This window comes from Bos grunniens, chromosome 15 (genome assembly GCF_055505025.1).
Source record: "Bos grunniens cultivar Pamir isolate PY7600 chromosome 15, Bosgru_T2T1.0, whole genome shotgun sequence".
In the NCBI taxonomy this organism is placed as follows: domain Eukaryota; kingdom Metazoa; phylum Chordata; class Mammalia; order Artiodactyla; family Bovidae; genus Bos; species Bos grunniens.
Window position 1 is genome coordinate 54,136,549 of NC_141179.1, and position 22,449 is coordinate 54,158,997.

A 22,449-nucleotide genomic window follows, 5' to 3' on the forward strand; every position below is an offset into this window, starting at 1 on the left:
GGTTTACAATGGCCAAGACATGGAAACAACCTACGTCCACGGACAGAGGAATGAAGGAGGAAGACATGGTATACATATAAAATGGAGTATTACTCAGCCATTATAAAGGATGAAACAATGCGATCTGGAGCAACGTAGATGGACCTAGGGATTATCACACTAAGTAAAGGCAAAGGCAAGTATCATATGATATCACTTCTATGTGGAATCTAAAAAATAACGCAAATGAACTAATTTATAAAAACGGAAACTGGTTCACAGACAGAACAAACTAATTGGTTACCAAAGGGGAAGAGGGGTGAGGGAGGGATAAATTAGGAGTTTACGATTAGCAGATGCAATGTATAAAACAGATGAACAACCAGGTCCTACTGTATAGCACAGGGCACTATATTCAACATCTTGTAACAAACCATAGTGGAAAAGAATATGAAAAAGAAAACACACACACATATACACAAATACACACACATCTGAATCACTTTGCTGTACACCAGAAACGAACAACATTGTGAATCAACTAATATAGTACTCCAATTGAAAAAAAAATAATTTGTCAATTAGTACATATCCTGTGGCATGATAAATAAAAGACAACTTGGAGGTTTCAAGCCAGAAAAATATGGGGCCAGGAAAGTGGGAAGAAAATGCTTGAGATTTCAGCAGGACATGGGCAGAGATGACCCAGAGGCAGTGAGAAGTAGGTGTTGCCTGAATGAGATACTGATTAATGGGCTTGTAAATCTCTAAAAGGGGTGGAATCACTGCTGCATATGTCTCATCACATGCAACCCTGTGCATGTGTGGAATCAAAGCAGAATTCAGGGCTTTTCTTCTGCATGCAGAAATGTGAGATGGGTTAATTCAACCAGTAAATATTACTGGATACCTTCTATGTGCCGTGTACTGTTCTAGGCAATAGTAATGTAGCGAAAAGGCTATGCTTGTGGAGACTACAGAGACAGGTAGTAATACTAAATGTATTGTTTACGTGCTTAAACAACAATAAAATAGAGGAAAAGGTAAGGCTGGGGTTAGCATGGTTTTCAGAATATACAAGGAAGGTGATAAAATTATCTTGTAGAATGTTATTCTCACTCATCTTACCTTTGAACCTGATCAGAGGAAGCAGGCAGTGGAGACCAGGACCACAGAATCCTAACAACCCTGGAAACTAACTGCATGACCACCACTCTATCACAGATACATAGTTACTTCTTTGAGGGATTTCCAAACCTTTAACTTTTTATTATGTTAGTTGATGCTGCAGTGGTACCCCACTCCAGTACTCTTGCCTGGAAAATCCCATGGGCAGAGGAGCCTGGTAGGCTGCAGTGCATGGGGTCACTAAGAGTCGGACACGACTGAGCGACTTCACTTTCACTTTTCACTTTCATGTATTGGAGAAGGAAATGGCAACCCACTCCAGTGTTCTTGCCTGGAGAATCCCAGGGACGGGGGAGCCTGGTGCGCTGCCGTCTCTGGGGTCACACAGAGTCGGACACGACTGAAGCGACTTAGGAGCAGCAGCAACATGGGCAGACAAATTAGGTCAATTAAAGAAGAGAAGGAAAAAATAAAAAAATAAAGAAGAGAAGGAGAAAAATAAGGTAGACAAAGATTTAGTAATAGTTCTTTCTTCTGGGACTTTTGGCTAAAGTGAAAGTGAAAGTGAAGTCGCTCAGTTGTGTCCCACTCTTTGTGACCCCATGCACTGTAGCCCACCAGTCTCCTCCCTCCACGGGATTCTCCAAGCAAAAGTACTGGAGTGGGTTGCCATTTCCTTTTCCAGGGGATCTTCCCAACCCAGGGATCGAACCCAGGTCTCCCACATTCCAGGCAGATGCTTTAACCTCTGAGCCACCAGGGAAGCTTTTGGTTAACCAATAAAGAAATATTTACTGAGTAATGAGCTACACTACTTATTTAGGGTCAAAGTAGTTTCTAGGGTATATCATGTATATATTTTAAGAACATGTTCAGTTTGGATAGCAAACTTTATAAACTATGTAATACCTAAGATAATAAAAATTACACAGAAACTTACGCCTATGAAGAGACCTGTTTATTACTGATAACACTTCATTTGGCTAAAACCACGCACACAAATACTTAAAGTGCAAATTCTCAGAGGGAGTATTTATGATACACCCTGGTAGTCTGTAAGGAAAAATGAGAAGATGTTGACAGAAACTATTGAAACAAGGGTACAATTTTGAATTACTGGTATACAGACAAATAATTAATTCTTAACTGCATATATTTTATCTGGCATATTCAATGACGTATACAAAGAGTTTGTTTCAGCCTATAACACAAGGCCTCATCACATACAGGTGCAAATCTTGTTTGGGTGGCTCTCTTCAGACATATGATGAATTATACACTGGACAAAAATTTATCAAACGGTATCCAATTAGTTGTGACTCCCTTGGAAGGCAGCATTAGTAGGCTTATAACAGCACTAATACTAGTGATACTAAGTCTACACAGACACTTTCTTAACCTTCTTGGCCAACATCTTGCTTTGAGTGTAAAATAGTAGGCATTACATACAACTTCAAAATAGGAATATGCTCTGCTCTTGCCAAAGAAACAGAGTATTTAAGAGTGTGCACGCTTAATAAACATTACTTAGTATACATATCAGTATTGAGAACTGTTTTAAAAGCTGAATCAGAAAAGTAATGTTTCCGATTGCCTAAACTATCTGTTTCTTTAGAATGAAATTCCATAATTCCTATTTTCACTAACTAAGTACTCTATAACATGTGGTGGGTGGTGTGGATATGAAAAATAATAAACCATGATCCCTGCTCTCAGGGAGCTGAGAGTCAGGTGCTCCTTCCTAGTCACAGGATGCTAATAATTAATGAGAAGAAACTGGTAAATGCTTTGGAGTATATTATAAGGTTCAGTGGTACTAAAACTATTTCAGGTCACTTCAACTTGGCATTAATACCTTCAAAGGTCACCTTCTAAAGGGAACATCTTATATACGTTCTATGTATATTTGTCACACTAGAGTCAGTGTGTCCCCTCGGGGGTATATAGCAATTGAGGCAGGGGATGGGGGAGAAAACTGAGAGCCCACGTGATAAACACAGTGCCTCTTTCTGGTGGCATCAGTTTCCACGAAGAGCGAAGGTATCATTTTTCACTAAAACAGTTTTATTACGGAGAATGCAAAAATCACATTTTCAAGACAGAACACGAAATTTTGAGTGCAGGCTGCTTCTGATTTTGCTCTCAGGCCCCTTCCCCCAAAACATTCCTGCTCCTCTGCTTTAGGATTATGCTGATGGAAAAATTCGAGAAGCAAACTTTAAAGATACGCCACTTTGCCCTTACCGTGGTCACTTTCGTCATTCTTCTGTGCTCTCTTTTTTAAGTACACAGTCTTGAATTAGCAAAGAGAAGCTATGTCTTAATGAATGTAATAGTATGGTGAATATTTTAATGTCACCAACAGAAAACACTAACTTTGTTTCCAACTAGGAGTAAACTTAGGCTGTGTAAAGAGTCCAACAATGAGATATTCCCTCCTTTCCACTTAGACTCCTCATAGTTTATGGTAAGATGGTTTGAGGGACAAATGTAAAAAAAAAAATTTTTTTTCCTCAGATCTTGGGCTTTGGATGCCCAAAGTACAAGGAAACCTGAAATAAAATGCCAGATCAATTGACCATTCATTTTGGTTAGTAGGAGTCTTTCTTCATCAGTTTCTAGAGCAATCTCAGAAAACAAGTGAATTGTAAAAGGCCATAATAAATTAATATACAGTAGTATCCAAGCAGACCAAAAAAGATTATGCAACAGATTTAAAATTACTTCTTACAATGTCTTAAATATTCTCACAGTAATAACAAAATAACCAAAAGTCCATAAACAAAAACAGCTTAGGAATAAGCTTAAAGCAGTCTGAATGAATATAGTTAAGATTTCTCATAAGTGAGGTAACAGGGCAACAGTTTTTTCACAGTAACAGAATGTGGAAGGGCACCTAGGGAAGGAGGGAGGTAGAGAGAAAAAGGCATAAAACAAATTTATCCAAGCAGAATTTGGAGTTTTCAAGCATCACAAACATCAGTGGAAAACATCTGAGAGAAACACCAATAGCAGCAGTCTGTAGAACAATTTCTCCATTAAACTTCAGCTAGTATCTTTGTTGCATCAATTCCAGAAGCAACTTGCTTAAGAAATAGGAGGTCTATTCCTTATATAGATATTCCAAACATCCACTCTCTTAGAACCTTTCTGTCTGCTGAAGTTACAACATCCAAGTAATAATAATTTATATTCAAAACATTCTCCTCAAATATCCTATACATTCTTCAAGATGAACGGAATTATGTTCAAGTCGCACTTAATTTACAGGTTTAATTAAGCAGGTCTTTATACAGTGAATAAAGACTGCACTCATGCATCTACTACTCAACATATACAAAAACTATCTTGTGAGCTAAATTCTTTCAGATATGGAGTGAAACTCAAATGTTACTTTCAATGCTCTTTATGATATCATCTTTGTTCCAACCTGAGATTTCAATGAAGGAACTTTTAAAAAGTGCTAAACAGCTTTTTAGCATATGCCATAATTCTAAAATGTTTAATTGTATTAAAAAAAAATCCTTATTCCCTTTTATACTGTCCCTGCTGGAAATGGAGAACAGTCTGTTATATTACTTCTTATTTTGAGTTCTTCAATAAAAGATTTAAATAATAACTCAAGAGTTACTAAACTATCTCAACAACTTCCTCCCCTCCAGAGTTAAATGATCTTAATCTTTTGTGCTTTTTCTTATAGGTCTTATTTTTCAATCTATATTTCATTCCTTTTTATTTATGCTATATCCTCCCCTCTCCAGTTCCCATATGATCTGAAAACACAACATCCTAACAGGAACTGAATCCTATGAGGGGTACTTTTTCTCACCACCTCAAAGGTCTCCCTGGCTGCTTCTTAGCAGTCACTAATAAAAGGAGACAAAAGCATCACTATCTGCTCATCATAACAACAAGTCAACAACTTGCCCACAGCCAGTTCATTTCCTACTTTTCGGGTGGTAAGTTTGCTCTTCACATGAAGCATTTTCCCTGCCACTTTACTGACTTTTCTATTGTTTATTTCTACTGTTTATTTCTAGTGCTTTAAGCTTGCCTGATTAATTCTTTTCTTTTCCTCAAAGCTCTAGAAAATATCAGTTTTGATCTACACACTTAATGAGAAGGCATTCATTTCCATGATACTGTACATAAAGAAAAAGATAATGTAGATCCTAAGGCTGGGTCCTACTGGCCAGTACTTCTATTTTTCTTGGTTGTCTTGTGCTACTGAATTTATTTTGTTAGACAAGTGTACACCCACTATGTCAAGCTCTTGTTAAATATCATGCTCAAGAGCTTGGCTAGAATCAAATAATTCCCTCAATCTATACTCTTTGAGAACATTTGTAACATTTTAACTTTGGATATTTAAATTTTTGACATAAGAATCCAAGCCTTAATGACCTTTCACCTTGATTAAGATGACTCCTGTTGCATTATATTGTTGCATTCAAAACTGTTCTCTTTATAATAGAATGACAAGCATGGCTTTAGTGATTATGAATGAGCTGTTGTATCATTTTAGTTCCACTTTGTTCTTCAGTCACTGAAACACAGATACTAAAACAGAACATACATTATTTTTCATATATATATATATATAGCATTGTTCATACCACTTTGTAGAATATAGGCCATTTCCTAAATGACAATCTACGTTCCTAAAAGCAAATAAAGCAAAACATTCTACACATTTCTTCTTTAGTGCAAAGCCTTTGGAAACAAACTCATTCAGGAATAGCACTCTACATTTAGCTCTATTATCTACAGTCACACAAGATTCAGCTATAAGAAAGTAAGGAAGGAACAAATGAACAATAGTGGCAATACAGTAATCTGAAAATCACATTTGGATTATCTGGAGTCAGCCAAATGTTAGCTGATTGCTGCAATAAATCAAACCATGATTTAATAAATATTCTAGTCTGTTTAATTTTATATTATTTTTCAAGGAAATAAATTCTCTCATATCGGTTATCTCCCACAGGCAATTTGTTTAATATAATTATGTACATCCAAGGCCTCATGATTGTTAACTCTTAACTATACCACGTGTGCTAAGTACTCTGTGAGCAATACAGACAGAATACACTTTGAGAAGATTAAACAACACTTCTCTATTAACTCTTTTTCAGAGATGCAGAATCAACCAAAAGTGACATTCCCCTCCCAAAAAATTTTCCCCCACTAAAAGAGATAAATAGTACTCGTGATGAAAAACTCTACAGAAGTCAGCAAGATGTTAGGATAAACTGGACTTTAGTTTTAAAACATGTAGCTTGTTTTGTAAGATCTAAAATCTGGATGTTTTATTTCTTAGTAAAATGAGCACTACTTCATGTGATAAAGAAACATATATTCTTGTAAAAATGTAATTTAAATGTCAGACTTTTAAATTAAAAATTCATAGCTCCGTTCTTAGTTCCAGTATTTTTCTTCACTTAGAGGCTGTGCTGACACAATTCTAACATGAAGATCCTTAGCTAGTTATACTGAGCCTGTTTTTATCAAGATTTTTACTTACATTCATAAGATTTTTAAATCAACAATCTATTTTAAATAGAGGAGAAGTACCTATATAGTTTGGAAGACTTTAACTGTCTGCAAATTAACTGATTAAATTATACTCCATGGAAGAACACTATTTCAATTCAAACCATGCCTTGAGAAGGCACTGAGAAAGAACCACGCCACTGGGAGTGTTGCCACTAATTGCTTTATGTTCGATAAATGTTAGACTTTTAAATAAATACAATAAATTTACACTGCACCAAGAACACCTGAAACAGAGGTGCTGAAACCACAAATTGTAACACCTGTTCTAACCTAGAAATGCTAAATATCCTATTTCAAATACTCTAATTTGTAAGTTAATATCTGCAATGCAACAATGACACTTTTCCACAGTATTCTGGGAGCAGCGCCACTCTCTTGCCAATCTTATGGATTCATTTCCTTAACTAACTCTACAATTATACAACACTTATCTTCCTTTAAGAAAAACTGTGCTATACACAATCACAAGAATATATAACTAAGCTTAATCACACTTTAATAAGAAAACTCACATTTGTAGTTTGTTTCTGTTGAAGGAAGAATGACGTGTTACCATAATACTTCTAATGTAATGACTTCTGTTCAGGATTATGAAAAAATTTGAATCATTTCTTCCCAGCCATTTCATTTCAATATTTATAGTTTGTTTAGCTAGCCAACCAAAAAGAAAGAAAATAAAGGAAAAAGATACTTGGCCAGATGACACACAGAGAGAATGCTAACATGAGTTCAATGCATGGAGTTCTTGGTTGCTCTGTTCCATGGACCGGGGCAAAGCAATGATGTTCTGGTGAAGGCTAAACAGAACGCCAGGTCAGTCCATTTTTACTGGGCTCAAGAAAATTCTCAATCAAAGCATCAATCAGTTTCTTCAATTCCTCTTCTAGTAAGGCAGTGTCACTGAGGAAAAAGGTTAACAGTTTTGAAATTCTGTATTTCCATAGCCTTAAAATGTGCTTAAATTGTTGTAACTTTAAGAGTGCATATACTTTATGGGATGATTAAATAACTGGTAAACAAGACAGAAATTCACTCGTGTAAAACAAAACAAGGCCACAAGTGGGAAGAGGGGAATCACACTCACAGAAAACACCATTCTCACAAACTGAAATTGAACTGCATTAAAAGGAGGTTAATATCTGTGGTGTAACAATGACACATGAAACATGGATGAGTTAGAGTAAATCTAAAGACTGCTCCTAAAGCAGGCAATTTAAATGGCTCAGAACACCAATACCAGGTATTAAGATAAACTGGCTTCCTGAAATACCTCGAGGCATACCTCCTATAGATTATTATGGGGTGATACAGCATATCTTTTAGGAAGTAAAGAAAGAAGTGTGACTAAAAATATATGATGTTTAAAAGAATACCAAGTATTCTCTTCAAAGCCATCACCTGAAGAGCTGCCATTACCCCAAAAACCTCTCTTTTCAGACTGCCTTCACAGTCATTTTACAAGCTACACAACAAATTTAATTTTTATTACATTAAAAATTGCCCTTCATTTTAAACCAAAGATAGCACTGTTCAATTTGCTTTACTTTAAGCTCTGCTCTGAATGACTTAGGAGGTCATTTTCTCCCCCCAAAGGAAATAAAATCTACTCTTAAACACAAAGGTTTAGAGAAATACTAAGTAATTAATGCACATTGCTCTGAAGGCAATTCCAAAAAAAAATCTCCTTCCCAAATAGGTACTGACCAATGACAACATTATAGGAGATACTACTCATAAAGTTTAAATACCCTCTAAATGTTATTAAAGTCAAGTTAATCACAATTTATACTCTTAAAAGGATATTAATTCAGCATATTAAGTCAAATCATATTAATGTAGAAAATGAATATTTGGCAATGAACAAATTATTTGTTGATCATTTCTTTATGCTTAGCCTAAATAGTTCAAGCTTTAAAGAATCTTCCTAGGAATATAAATTCACTAAAAAATTAAGATCCAGTTCCCAAATAATGCAGTTTTTTTGGAAAATAGTCTGGCAGTTCCTCAAAAAGTTGAACATAGAACTACCATATGACCCAGCAGTTCTCCTTATGTAAGTATGATATATACCCAAGTTAAAAGAAAATATATGTCCACACAGAAACTAGAACACAAACATTCAGACCACCATTATTCATAATAGCCAAAATATGGAAATAACCTAAATGTCCCTCCTCTGGTAAACAGATTAAAAATATGGTGTATCTATACAGTGGAATATCACTGGGCCATGAAAACAAAATTTCTCAAAAAGGAATAAGGTACTGATTCATGCTAACATGGATGAACCTTGAAAACATTATGCTAAATAAAAGATGCCAGTCACAAAGGACCACATATTGTGTGATTCCATTTATATGAAATGTCCAGAATAAGAAAATCTATAATGACAAGTAGTAGACTGGTCGTTGCCTAGGGCTGGGAAGAAGGAGAATAGGGAGTGATGGCTAACTGGGAGGGGCTTTCTTTCTGAGGTGATGAAAATGTTCTAAAATCGATTATAGTGATGTTTCCACAATTCTGAATGTACTAAAAACGACTGTATTGTGCACTTTAAATGGGTGAGCTATAGGGTTAGGGTGAGCTATAGGGTATGTGAATTACATCTCTTAACAAAGCATTTTTTAGCTAATGCTTACTGGAGTACATTGCTACACAATGTTGTGTTAGCTTCTGGGGCACAGCAAAGTGAAATCAGTTCTGAAATCAATAAAGCTTTTATATATACATAATATTTTAAAAGTTGATTCCTACCTCTGGTCAGGTGATGCGCACATCTCTGCATAATACTTTATCTTCGGTTCTGTTCCACTAGTCCGAAGAGTAGCAACACAGCCATTTTGAAAAGTAAATGTAATCATTTGGCTGCTTTTGCTTACAGGCAGCACCTAGGCACAATTGCAACAACGGCTCAATTACACTTGGTACCTTTCTTATTTTCAAGAGTTGTAAAATACATTTCACTTATATGAGGTGGGTAAAGCAGTAAAACTCATAGAAAGAGAAAGTAGCAAGGCAGTTGCCAAGGGCTAGGGGGAGGGGGAAATGGAGACTTATTTAATGGGTATAGAGTTTCAGTTTAGCAAGATGAAGTTCTGGAGATCTGTTACACAACAATGTGATTATTAACATTACTGAGCCCTTAAAAATGGTTAAGATGACAAATTTTATGTTTTTTTTTGTGTGTGTGTGTGCTCAGTCATTCAGTAGTGTCCAGCTCTTGGCGACCCTATGGACTGTAGCCTGCTAGGCTCCTCTGTCCATGATATTATCCAGGTAAGAACACTGGCATGGGTTGCTATTTCCTCCTCCAGGGGATCTTCCTGACTCAGGGATTAAACCTGTGTCTCCTGCACTGGCAGCAGATTCTTTACTACTGAGCTACCTGGGAAGCCCCTGCATTTTTTTTTTTTACTGCAATTAAAAATTTTTAAATATTTTAAAGAACTTTAAAATACAAAAGATTACACTCATAATTCATAACTGTACCATTTACTGACTATTTATAATTGTAGAAGCATTGGATTATATACCTTATACACATGATCTCCAGACCTCAACAATAACCCTGCAAAGTAAATATTACTGACAATTTACAGACAAGGTTCAGAGAGGGTAAACGACCTGTTCAAGGTAATCAGCTAAGTGGCAGAGCAAGAAGTTGAAACCTGGCCTATCTGTCCCAAAGTCCAAACTACCTCTACTTTTGCAAAGTGCTTTACAACTTCAAGACACTTTCACAGATAGTTTTTCAACAGTCTCCAAAGCAGAGTGCACACATCCTAGAGGGCAGGCAAAATAACCCACTGGGGTACAAATATATATAATTAGCTAAAAATTGAACAAGAATGAAGCTTTACTGACATAAATATATAGATTAACACAGGTACTCTTCCTGCACCACAAATCAGTCCGTGAAGGCGTCTCGAGGGAACCATGTGCGTTGTACTAGGGTGGAGGGGTTGACAGTGGAGCCTTTCTTTCCTCAGGTGTCCTGAGCTTGATCCTCTCTGTGACTGGTACCCCTAGTTGCATAAGACAGAGACCTTCCTTCCCTCTGTTCCACTCACAGACCATCAACTAGCAAGTCCTGGTTATTCTATCCTTTATTTAACTCAGCTTTGTCAGGCTCTCTCCTTCACTATTGCTACCATATTACATTCAGGCTCCTGTTGTCTCTCATCTCCATTACCAAACAGCGTACTAATTGATCTTCTTCTCACCCTCTCTAACCCACTCACCATACATGCCATCCTTCCTTGCACTCCGTACTACTGCTGTAGAGAACTACTTGCGGTTCCTTGAAAGAAAACATGACTTCTCACCTCCAGACGTAGCGCTTACTGCTCCCTTTGCCTCAAACATCCTCTGTTCCTCCCACATCTGGATAACTCCTGCCCAAACTCTAGAACTCAGCTCACAAAAGTCCTCTGCAAAGCCCTGTACGAGCCCCTCAGGTCTGAGTAAGGGTCTTTCCTATGCTCTTTCATGGCACTCTTACACACCCCCTAATCATTTTGTAATCAGTTTACTTGACTGTTTCCCTACTAGACTCCTACAGTGTCTAGTCATTACTGTCTTCTCAGTGTAGCACAGAAGGGTTTTGATAAATGCCTGTTGAACACACAGATGAATGTCAATCTGAAGTTGGAGAAGAAAGAACTCAGGAAGTCTTTGACAGTCACTATGTGACCCCAGGGGATTAACAAATATCTATACTACAAGCCTTACAAAATGTGTTGTAAGCATTAGTGGAGAATAGATAGGAAAGCGCTTGGAATAACAAATATCATAAACTTTAAAGGGAGTCAAGAGGGGAAAAGCATCATACCAAGAACTATTCTAACCATAGCAACACTAGAGAAATGAAAAGAAGCAAAACATTTAGTTCTTCTTTTCAAGTAGTTTATAAACACAGAAAAACATACGTACATACAGACAGAATAACAACAACGAACCAATTTTGGTTGACTGGCTGAAAATACACAAAGGGAATATGGGTAGTATTCTACATAAGAGGCTGCAGATTTTCCAAAATATATTATGCTCCTAGACTCTTGAGACAATATCAGACCATTATACATGGAAATTTAGGTTAATAATAACAATCATAATAATAACAAAATAAATATAATCAGCAAATCTATGGCATTTAAATGTTAGTTGAGCACCTACTGTGTAGGCAAGAGCTTTGAGAGGCATAAAGGTATATTAGAAATGAATCTGCCATGCAAAAGGCAATGGTAACATGACATAGGAAGTGATAAGTGAGCAGAGGAAGGCACAATCTATAAAGAAACCTCAGGAGGAAGATATCTGATTATGAGACCTGGAGGGTACATGGAGGAGGTGACATCTGCATGAAGTCTTAAATAATGGCTAAAGTGTGAATCTGCAGCAGTAGGAAGAAAAGGTGGACTAAGGAAAAAGCTTGAGCAAAAATAGAAAAATAATTTTTTAATGTATATATGTAAGAAGTATTTGTAAGTTATTCCATTTGGCTGGAGGTATAGGAAATAAGGTTGAAAAGGGATACCACTGAGCCACCTAGGAAGCCACGCATTCACAGGGAATAAGGTTGAAAGGGAAGTTAAAACTTCCCTAGAAAGACACATAGCTTTGAAATTATAGGCATTTATTTATTTATTTTTTTAGGTGCTAAGATTATCAGTAAAACATTCATCTTTTAAAAAGTTATAGTCTATTTTTAAAATTTTAATTGAAATATAGTTGATTTATAATGTGTTAGTTTCAGGTGTATATATTCTTTTTTAGATTCTTTTCCATTATAGGTTATTACAAGATATTGAGTATAGTTCATACTATGAAGTAGGTCCATGTTGGTCGTTTATTTAATGTGTGTATATTTTAACTCCAAAGAAAGTTAGTGACTTAGTCGTGTCTGACTCTTTGTAATCCCATGGACTGTAGCCCACCAGACTCCTCTGTCCGTGGAATTCTCCAGGCAAGAATACTGGACTGGGTTGCCATTTCCTTTTCCAGAGGATCTTCCTGACCCAGGGATCGAATCCAGGTCTCCCTCATTGCAGGTGGACTCTTTACCAACTGAGCCACCTTTAACTCCAAACTCCTACTTAATCCCCCATCCTTTTTCTCCTTTTGTAAGCAAAAGTTTGTTTTCTATGACTGTGAGTCTGTTTTGTAAATAAGTTCATTTGTATAATTTTTTAGATTCCACATAAAAGCAATATCATATGATGAAATTATAGGCTTTTAGACTCAAAAAAATTTCAACATTATTTAGCATTATCACACTTTTTCCCTCCCTCCCACCCTCCCTTCCTCATTCTGTCTCTCATCCTCTTTCCCATTCCCCACCCTCAGGGCATACTATGTCCTTGGGGAGTAATGAGGACAGGATGGGTGAGAGTCAGAACCAGTTAGTGAACTTACAACTGCTTTGGAGAAAAACAAGGATCCTAAGTTTTAAGAAACTCACAGGCTTGACCTTCCATTTTGTTGTAGTATGAATTATTACAAATTGTTAAAAACTTAAAAATATAGGTACTTACTGATTTCTTATTAGGCTGGCTGCTGTCATATCCAGTGGTAATATCTCGTACATGCAGTATAGCAAATGCCCCACAAAACTTTGGGTATTCTTTTGGAGAATCAAAATTGCGAAGCCTTTCAAATATACTTTTGATGGTAGTTGGATCATAACATAAGAAATATGAAGTTTTTGAAATATGATAACCATATCTGTACAAAGATTTAAAGTGTTAAAATCAGATTTCAAGTCACTCTTTAGAAAAGTACAAATTAAAGATAAGCCTATTATTGTGTTAAGCAGATAGTGGCAGTTCTTAATGCAGACAATATTAGTACTTTTTAAAAAGGAATGACTATTCCTCAAAACAAGTTTATAAAGTTAAAAGTAGCACCAAAAAAATTAGAACACGAAATTCCAAATAGTAGAACTTACTTTTCATAAACATTAATCAGTTGCTGTTTCAATGTTATGTTCATGGTTTCCAGGTAAGATGCCATCTCAGCAACAACAACAGCTGCACTCACACCATCTTTATCCAAAACTGAAGTTCCACACAGAAAACCTAAGAATTAAAAAAATCTTTAAAAAGGAGGAAAACATAAGCCTATATATAATTTTAGTAGTTTCATATTTCTTCAGAAGGATCAATGTATTTCAGAGCCTGGTAATAAAGGAAACCTATTGATACTTAGCATATGTAGGGGACCTTTAAGGGTTTGTTTTTTTCCTGATGAGAAATGTATCTACACATTTCTGAGTTCTTGATAGTTTTTATAACTCAAAGTGTAAAACCAGATGACAAAAATTCCTCTCTTCAGAATCACTATATTTGAAAAAAGTGCTCTCATTCATATTTCAAATATTTTAATATTTACTACATACCTATAGACTCTTCAAATGAAAAAAGGACTTCTTTCCCATTTTCCAGGAGGTCTTTTATCCTACTTCCAATCCATTTAAAACCTGGTAATGTTTCCTGAAATGCAGAAGAGGCCACTCTAGTTAAGTGACTCTTTCAAAAAATATATATATTAGAGAAAAGCCCATTACTAAATGCACATAACACTTTGATAATGATCTGTTATGGTCTTCAGTCCACAAAGATTTATACAGTGGTAAACATATAGTCATAAAGTGCATGGATATATACACTGCCACAACTGATGACCTGCTATTTATCAAGCATAGTAATAGTGATATAATTCACCAAATATAATCCAATAAGTGCTGATGTATATAGTCACAAAGTACCATAAATCCACACATGTATTATGATCATACACTATTTATCAAGCACTGCAATAATTGCTTTACATCATTTATCTTTTTCAATGCTCACAAAAACTCTGTTACTGAAAAAGAGGCTCAGAGGTTCAGTAAATTTGCCCAAGAGTACCCTGCATATGAGAGAGCCAGGATTCAATATCACTTCTCAGAAACTGCTCTCTAAGTTGCATTATAAGCACTAATGTAAAAGTGCCTACAAAGGTTGTAATTTAGTCCCTCTGAGTAACCAAAGGCCATAAAGTTTTTAACAATGCACTTTCAACATTATCACAACATATACTTGAACCAAGTATACTTTTACCATAACACCATGGCCCAAATAAAACGATCAAGAAAGTTACTAGGTTTGGTAATTAGATTTGAGGACTTTTCATCTGATGAGCTAGTGTGCATTCTAAAGACACGAACTGCTTTAGAGTCAGAAGAGCATGTGATACACAGTGACTCTACAGCTCTCTTACTAATTTAAGATTTCTCATTCACCTCTCCACCTCCTCACTGGGAAAAACACAATAAAAGCCCCAAATCTCTACAGCACCACCTCCGGGAATAAAAACAAGAAAGCACATATATAATATTGGTCTTTAGAATCACGTTTTTTCTCTTTTGTGCTCATTATGCATTTTCTTGCTACAAGGAAAAGACCCTGATGCTGGGAAAGACTGACGACAGGAGGAAAAGCGGGCAACAGAGGATGAGACGGTTCGATAGCATCACTGACTCAATGAACCTGAGTTTGAGCAAACTCCGGGAGATAGTATATGACAGAGAAGCCTGGCGTGCTGCAGTACATGGGGTTGCAGAGTTGGATACGACTGAGTGACTGAACAACAACAATAGTAATTCAGAATTTTAGGTTTGAATGAATTTTCAATTTCTTCTATTTTGCTATTTGTAATTTAGAAACCCAGAGATTGAACGTTCTATTTCATTAAGAAAGGTACAATTTTCTTTTAGTTAGCCTATTAGTGTTAAGACCTATAGCCTGACTGTGGCTCAAGGCCCAGAGGTGACTTTTTCACTGATACTTGGCAAAGCGGGCAGAGGAAAAGCAACTTAATTGGCATTAGTCCCAGTAGCTATAAAAGGGGTCAGTTTAACTGTCCAAGGTTCACAAAGGTTAATGATCTGTGCTGAGAGAGAATCATTGTGTTTTTTGGATGTAGATCACTGGGTCTTAATTTGTAATTTAGGAGACTACTTAAAGTTTCTTTTTTTTAATTTTATTTAAAAGTTTCTTAAGACTGAACCTGAAGAGGCTAAATAAGCGGTCATGACACCTACAGATTTTTGGAGTGGAGTTTATGTTATTTATGAGGTCACTGGGAGCCAAATTTTCTTGGTAGGAAAGCCAGATACTGTTGTATGGAAAAATAAGCATTAATGCAATTTGTAAGAATGTTTATCTTAGTTTCAGAAACTCACATATAGGATGAATTTGGCTCAAGGTTTCCAAACTATCAAAAAGACTTAATCTTTTAGTTAAGTGTTAATAGAGTTTGAAAAAAAGAGGGAATTAGAAATGAAATCAATAAAAGTCAACTTTGGTGGGGAGATGGCTTTAGCTTACAGAAATAGGTTTAGAAAAGGAGCACATAGATATTACCTATTCTTACCTCAAAGTGAAATCCTTCTTTTAGTGCAATTGCCTTCAAAATTTTGGAAGAGACTGTGGTGGCTAACATATAAATGTTGTTCACATCAGCATTTCTTGATTTACTTTTCTTCCAGCAATCAAACATCCACCACCCAAACAAGGCGGCCAACTCATTCCCTGTGAAAACTTTCCAAACACCACTGTAGAGAGAATGAAAATTCAAGGCAAGATCTTTGTAACTTCTCATTAAAACTTCTTGACCCTAGGACCTACAAATTACCATCCTTCACAAAGGGAAACCTAAAAACTACTGTATGGGATTTTTGAGAAAACATTTACTATTTCTTTTCTAACTGATCAGGGTGAGCTTAGGGTAAGAGTGGCAGCAATGTACTTTGAAAAGCTTTGACACTGTTACTTGTATTTTCTTAAAGAGAAAAAAGTTATAATATGGTGTCCTTTTTATGTAAGGACATTTGTCATGACATTATAATGGCAAAAATACACAACAATCCAAAGAACCATGATTAGGAAATGATTACATTCATAAAGCAATCTTTTGAGATACTACACTAATTTAAAAATCAATATTTTAAACAATATTTAAAGATAGAGGAAAATGCTCATAGTACAATATTATGTGGAAAATAATCAAGACACAAAAGTAGTAATATATATATATATATATATAGGATGATCACAATTTTATAAAAAACAAATATATCTTGAATATTTGAATGAAGAAAACATAGGAAGGAAACGTCAAAATATCAACGTAAGTGGTTATCTCTGGATAGTGGGCTTACAGGAGATTTCTTTTCTTTTTGTTTTTTTAAAATTATTTCCAATGAGCCCGTAAGACTTAGAATCAAAAACTGTTTTTCAAAGGTTAAGATTTTAATCAACTAACAGCTTCTACTTACTTCTCCTGAAGTTCTGCCACTGCTAGTCGGTCTGCATCAGGATCTGTAGCCAGCACTATCCGGGCATTTTCTTTCTCTGCCAGTCTCAAAGAAAGTTCCTGAAATAGTGACCCAAAAGGCTGAATTACATTGAAGATGTTAAATTCAAAGTTCATATTCCTAAATGTAGGCACTGTATTAGTGATAATGAATTTTAGAAGGGAATATAGTTTGGCTAACTTTTTTTAACTTTATTTCATAGCAGTATAGTTAGATTTACAAGGTGTTGATATCTGCTGTACAGCAAAGTGGTTCAGGTACACATATATATATTCATTCTTTTTCATATTCTTTTCCACTATGGTTTATCACAGGATACTGAATATAGTTCCCTGTGCTATATAGTAGGACCTTGTTGTTTATCCATTCCATATGTAATAGTTTGCATCTGCTAATCTAGTTTGGCTAAATTTAAAATAAGACTAGGAAGTAGGGAAATCCACCATAGGGATTTCAAACAAAACAGAATATATGGCTCTGCTGCTGCTACTGCTGCTAAGTCACTTCAGTCGTGTCCAACTCTGCGACCCCATAGACGGCAGCCCGCCAGGCTCCCCTGTCCCTGGGATTCTCCAGGCAAGAACACTGGATTGGGTTGCCATTTCCTTCTCCAATACGTGAAAGTGAAACGTGAAAGTGAAGTCGCTCAGTCGTGTCTGACTCAGCGACCCCATGGACTGCAGCCCACCAGGCTCCTCCATCCATGGGATTTTCCAGGCAAGAGTACTGGAGTGGGGTGCCATCGCCTTCTCTGATATATGGCTCTAATATAATTTAAAAGATGTAAGCTAAAGTAGTTTTTGCTTCTGTAAGTAATCTTTGAATTGTCAGAGTCCTATCCACATGATAAACTTTAATATACTAAATCATAATTTAAATACAGAAAAAATATACCAGCACAGATTCTCCTTCTTCAGGATTTGGGCATTTAACAGTAGAAAAGTCTGGATCAGGATCTTTTTGTTCTGGTACTGGAATTGGAGGCTTAAAACCAAATACTTGAAAAGCCAATTGTACATAGTCATGTCCGACTCCATGAAAAGATGTATGTACAAATTTCAAGGTGGTCTTTGAGTTTAATTCCCTGTAAAGGAAAATATCATTCAATCACTGTCATAAAACTCATTACTTGTGGTATACTTAAAATAATCTCAAAAAAAGGCTAAAATCTATTTTGTCAGGATAGGAAAACTACACTCAACAAACCATAACGTTTTCTGAACAGTGTTAGCTATTTATGGAACAGTTATAGAAACATGGAAATTGGTAAAGAAAACTCAAATTTTAGAGGAAATTTCCTTTTCTTATATACAGTGAATATATATATTGAGTTATAATTTTTAACAACTTTATTAAGAGGTAATTAGTAGTAGTTAAAAAGTAGTTTAAAAGTGTTAGTGGCTAAGTCGTGTCTGACTCTTTGTGACCCCGGGGACCGTAGCCTATCAGGCTCCTCTGTCCATGGAATTCTCCAGGCAAGAATACAGGAGTGGGTAGCCATTCCCTTCTCCAGGGAATCTTCCTGACCCAGAGATTGATCCCAGGTCTCTTGCATTACAGGTGAATTCTTTACCATCTGAGCCACCAGGAAACCCATCAATATACTATAAATTCATCCTTCTAAAGTACACAATTCAGTGGTTTTCACTATATTCACAGAGTTGTTCAACCATTACCATAATCAATTTTAGAAAATTCTAATTACCCCCCAAAAAACTCCATACCCCAGAGCCACCACACCCTAACCCTCCCATTTTTCCTAGCCATAGGCAACCACTAATATACTTTCTGTTTCTATCTCTATAGATTTGTCTACACTAGACATTTCCTATCAATATAATCATACAATATGTGGTCCTTTGTGACTGGCTTCCTTCACTTAGCCTATTTTTAAAATTTATCCATGTTGTAGTATGCAACAGTATTTCTTTTTTTTACTGCTGAATAATATTTCAATGTATGGATATACTACGAATATATTTCTAGCCATTCATCTATTGATGAATATTTGAATATTTGGGTTATTTCTACTTTTGGACTACTATGAACTGTATTATTTACCTATAATTTTAATATAATGAATAGCCAACACATTTTTATCCTTATTTTTTTCTGTTATTTGTTAATCTTATGTTAAGGTAATATTATCCTACATTCCCCCTTGGATACCTGTAAAAGCAAATTTTTTTCAGATCATCCATGTATCTCCTACAAATGTCCTGCAGAGGATCTCTCTTTAGTGGGCTGGTATCCACTAAATTATCATTCCAAGAACCATTCCAGGGTTCCACACATTCTTCTATGCATTTCAGAATTTCTTTATCATGAGGAGATGTGATCTGAGCACCATTTTCCCAATAAACCTAGAAGATAGGTAAACACAGCTATAAGCACTTGAAATGTTGACCATATGTTTTCTTAGCTACAGTAGGGATATTTGACTTTACAAAGAAGCATACCAAATTAGTCAAGTAGACAATGTCAACGCTGGACTAACTTAATAAATACCTAAGGATACTGATGGTAATGATTCCAAAGGGACTTTTCAACAAAATGATTCTGTATTATTTTCTCATTTAGAAGTACATTTTAATAACAATACAAGTAAAAATATAATCAGGGCACCATTATGACATTGTTAAAATATGCAAATATCACAGCATCCAATCATAATCTTAGATCTATAACTATATACTAAAGAAGATCTAAGAAACCATGGAAAAAACTTGATATTATGAAATTTTAGCATTATAAAGTGGTTCTGTTATATGATAAAGAAGAATTTATTTTTCAGCTATAAATTAAACTAGAATTTATGTCACACCAAATAGTCTATTCCAGGGAAGACAACAAACATATTAATTATTCCATACACATTTCGGTATATGTATTTTCAGTATTTAATGAAAATACATTTTATTAAGTTGTCAGTCTGTCAAGTAGCCAAATCAACAAGACATTAGGAATAGCTAACAAAAAAAGCAGAAAATGTATTTCTATAATTCACAGGATCTCAAAGTTAGAAGGGACTCATCTATACCAACTTCTCCCATGTATTTAACATCAATCCCTTCTACCACATCCTGAATGAAGGAAAGAAGAATACATTTGAATATATACTATGTACTAAACTTTGTGCCAAGCAATATGGTAGACTAGATGACTCAAAAAGCTAAAATAGAAAAGTATTGTCTAAAATACATAGCTTAGTTCACAAAAAAGAAAGAGAAAACTCCAGGCAGTGAGAAAAAATGAAAGAATGATAAACTTGAATGATAAAGCTGTGCATTGATGCTGTGGCCAACTGGCCTTTGAGAAGGCCAACTGGCCATTTATCTGGCTCTTGATTGTAATGCCCAGGTGGAAAGCAGGAAAATGGAACTGAGATGCCCTTCTTAGTGGAAATATAGAATAGAAAAAGTTCTGTCCACTATTACGGAAAGATGATAAGGTAGCATGTCTCTCTTCTTAAGTTCTGGGTGATTAAAAATTTCAAATCTGAGGTCTACATTAACATAAAAATTGCTCCCAGTTGGTGAAACTCCTGAGGTTCCTGCAGAAATTTAAAAAACAAAACCAAAAATCCAGTTGAAGGGATGTTCCCACATTCCAAGCAACCAACAAGATCCTGTTCATGAGCCCTGAAAGCTCTCCATGAAAATTTATTTAACATGAGAAAAATAATCTTGGCCTTTCTCCCTGCCTTTCTTACCTTGTATGTGAATGTGATGGCTAGAGGTACAGCACCCCTTATACAATGAGCACTTGAAGAAAAGGCCAAAACAAAACTGCAGGGATGCTAGGTCCAACAACATTGAGCTGTAGAACCATACCAGTTGCCACATACTTCTGGATTTTTGTTATGTGAGACAAATTAACTCCTATCAACTTTAGCCACTTTTGTGGGTTTTCTGAACCTGTAGCAGAAAGCATCCCTCCCTGATACAGTAACAGAGAAATCTGTGCAAAAAAATATACCCAGGAATAAACTTAAAAAAAAATGTGAAAGGTAAAAAATCTTTAAAATGTTACTCAGTTCAGTTCAGTTCAGTTGCTCAGTCGTGTCCGACTCTTTGCGACCCCATGAATCGCACACGCCAGGCCTCCATGTCCATCACCAACTCCCGGAGTTCACTCAGACTCACATCCATCAAGTCAGTGATGCCATCCAGCCATCTCATCCTCTGTCATCCCCTTCTCCTCCTGCCCCCAATCCCTTCCAGCATCAGAGTCTTTTCCAATGAGTTAACTCAAGGGTCGAAAAGAAGGAAATGGCAACCCACTCCAGGACTCTTGCCTGGAAAATTCCATGGATGGAGGAGCGTGATAGGCTACAGTCCATGGGGTTGCAAAGAGTCGGACACAACTGAGCAACTTCACTTAAAGGGTCTAAAAGAAGTCTTGGAAGAATAGAAAGATACATTCTGTTCTTGAATAGAGACTCAAAAATTACAAAAATACTGAAGCTCTCTAATGTACAAGTGAAATATGATATCAATAAAAAAGCTGAAATAATTTTTCAAGATGGAGAAAAATACCATAATAACATGCATGGAAAAATAGTCAAAAGGTAAACAATAATATGGGGAGAAATAACTGAAAGACAGATGATCAAGAGCTACTTTGGAGTTTTCACAAATCTACAAGGAAAAGAGCAAAGAGCAACTACCGAAGACAAAAATGAGTAAAGCCTTTAATAGACTTTTCAGGAAAGGGAACACAAGTATCTTATAAATGTATGAAAAGACGCTCAACCTCACTCACAAGACAGATTCACGATAACATTTCCACATATCTGACCGGCAAAGGTGAAAAGGTTTGACAAACAATAATGGACGGTGTGGGATAAAGACCCTACTATATTGCTGGTGAGAGTAGCAGTTGGGACAACCACCTTGAATAGAGAATGACAAACTTTATTTCATAGTTCCTTTGACTCTGAAGTTTCACAACTAGAAACTTATTCTGTAGCTCAGCAGGGCCATAGAAATATAATGTGAGCCACAATGCAAGCCACATATTTCACATGCCTTTTTCGTATTAAGTCTTCAAAATCTGGTGTGTATTTTACATTTACAGCACATCTCAATTCAGACTAGTCATATTTTAAGTGTTGGGTAATCATAGGTGGCTGTTGGCTATCAGAGTGGACAGTGCAGCTACTGAGAATAAGAATAAAAACAACAGGTAACATTTATTGAGTATTTATCAGAGCCAGATACTATACAAGCATTTTTCATGCACTGTCTCCCTTAATCCTAACTCTCTCCCTAAAATACTGGTTCTATTATTACTCTCAGTTTACAGATGGGGAAACCAAAGCATAGAGAAATTAAGTAATTTATCTTAGGTTACAAAGCTTCTGAGTGGTGGAGGTAAGTTTCAAACCCAGTCCATAACACTCTTAACCACTATTCTATAATGAC

The 22,449-nt window shown here is 35.9% G+C and overlaps 1 protein-coding gene across 1 annotated transcript in view; it reads right to left on the reverse strand.

The window, feature by feature from the left end:
* Positions 1–2,043: 2,043 nt before the first annotated feature.
* The window catches only part of PGM2L1 (phosphoglucomutase 2 like 1), a 62,425-nt gene continuing 42,019 nt past the window's right edge, over positions 2,044–22,449 (reverse strand). Inside the window, exons 6-14 of the mRNA XM_086340782.1 lie at positions 19,193–19,386; positions 17,918–18,107; positions 16,985–17,082; positions 16,081–16,261; positions 14,060–14,153; positions 13,610–13,739; positions 13,197–13,386; positions 9,418–9,551; positions 2,044–7,563 (exon numbers count right to left, since the gene is read on the reverse strand). Coding sequence (XP_086196908.1) covers positions 7,461–7,563; positions 9,418–9,551; positions 13,197–13,386; positions 13,610–13,739; positions 14,060–14,153; positions 16,081–16,261; positions 16,985–17,082; positions 17,918–18,107; positions 19,193–19,386 — 1,314 coding nt within the window. The 3' untranslated portion in view covers positions 2,044–7,460. The remainder of the gene's footprint in view (positions 7,564–9,417; positions 9,552–13,196; positions 13,387–13,609; positions 13,740–14,059; positions 14,154–16,080; positions 16,262–16,984; positions 17,083–17,917; positions 18,108–19,192; positions 19,387–22,449) is intronic.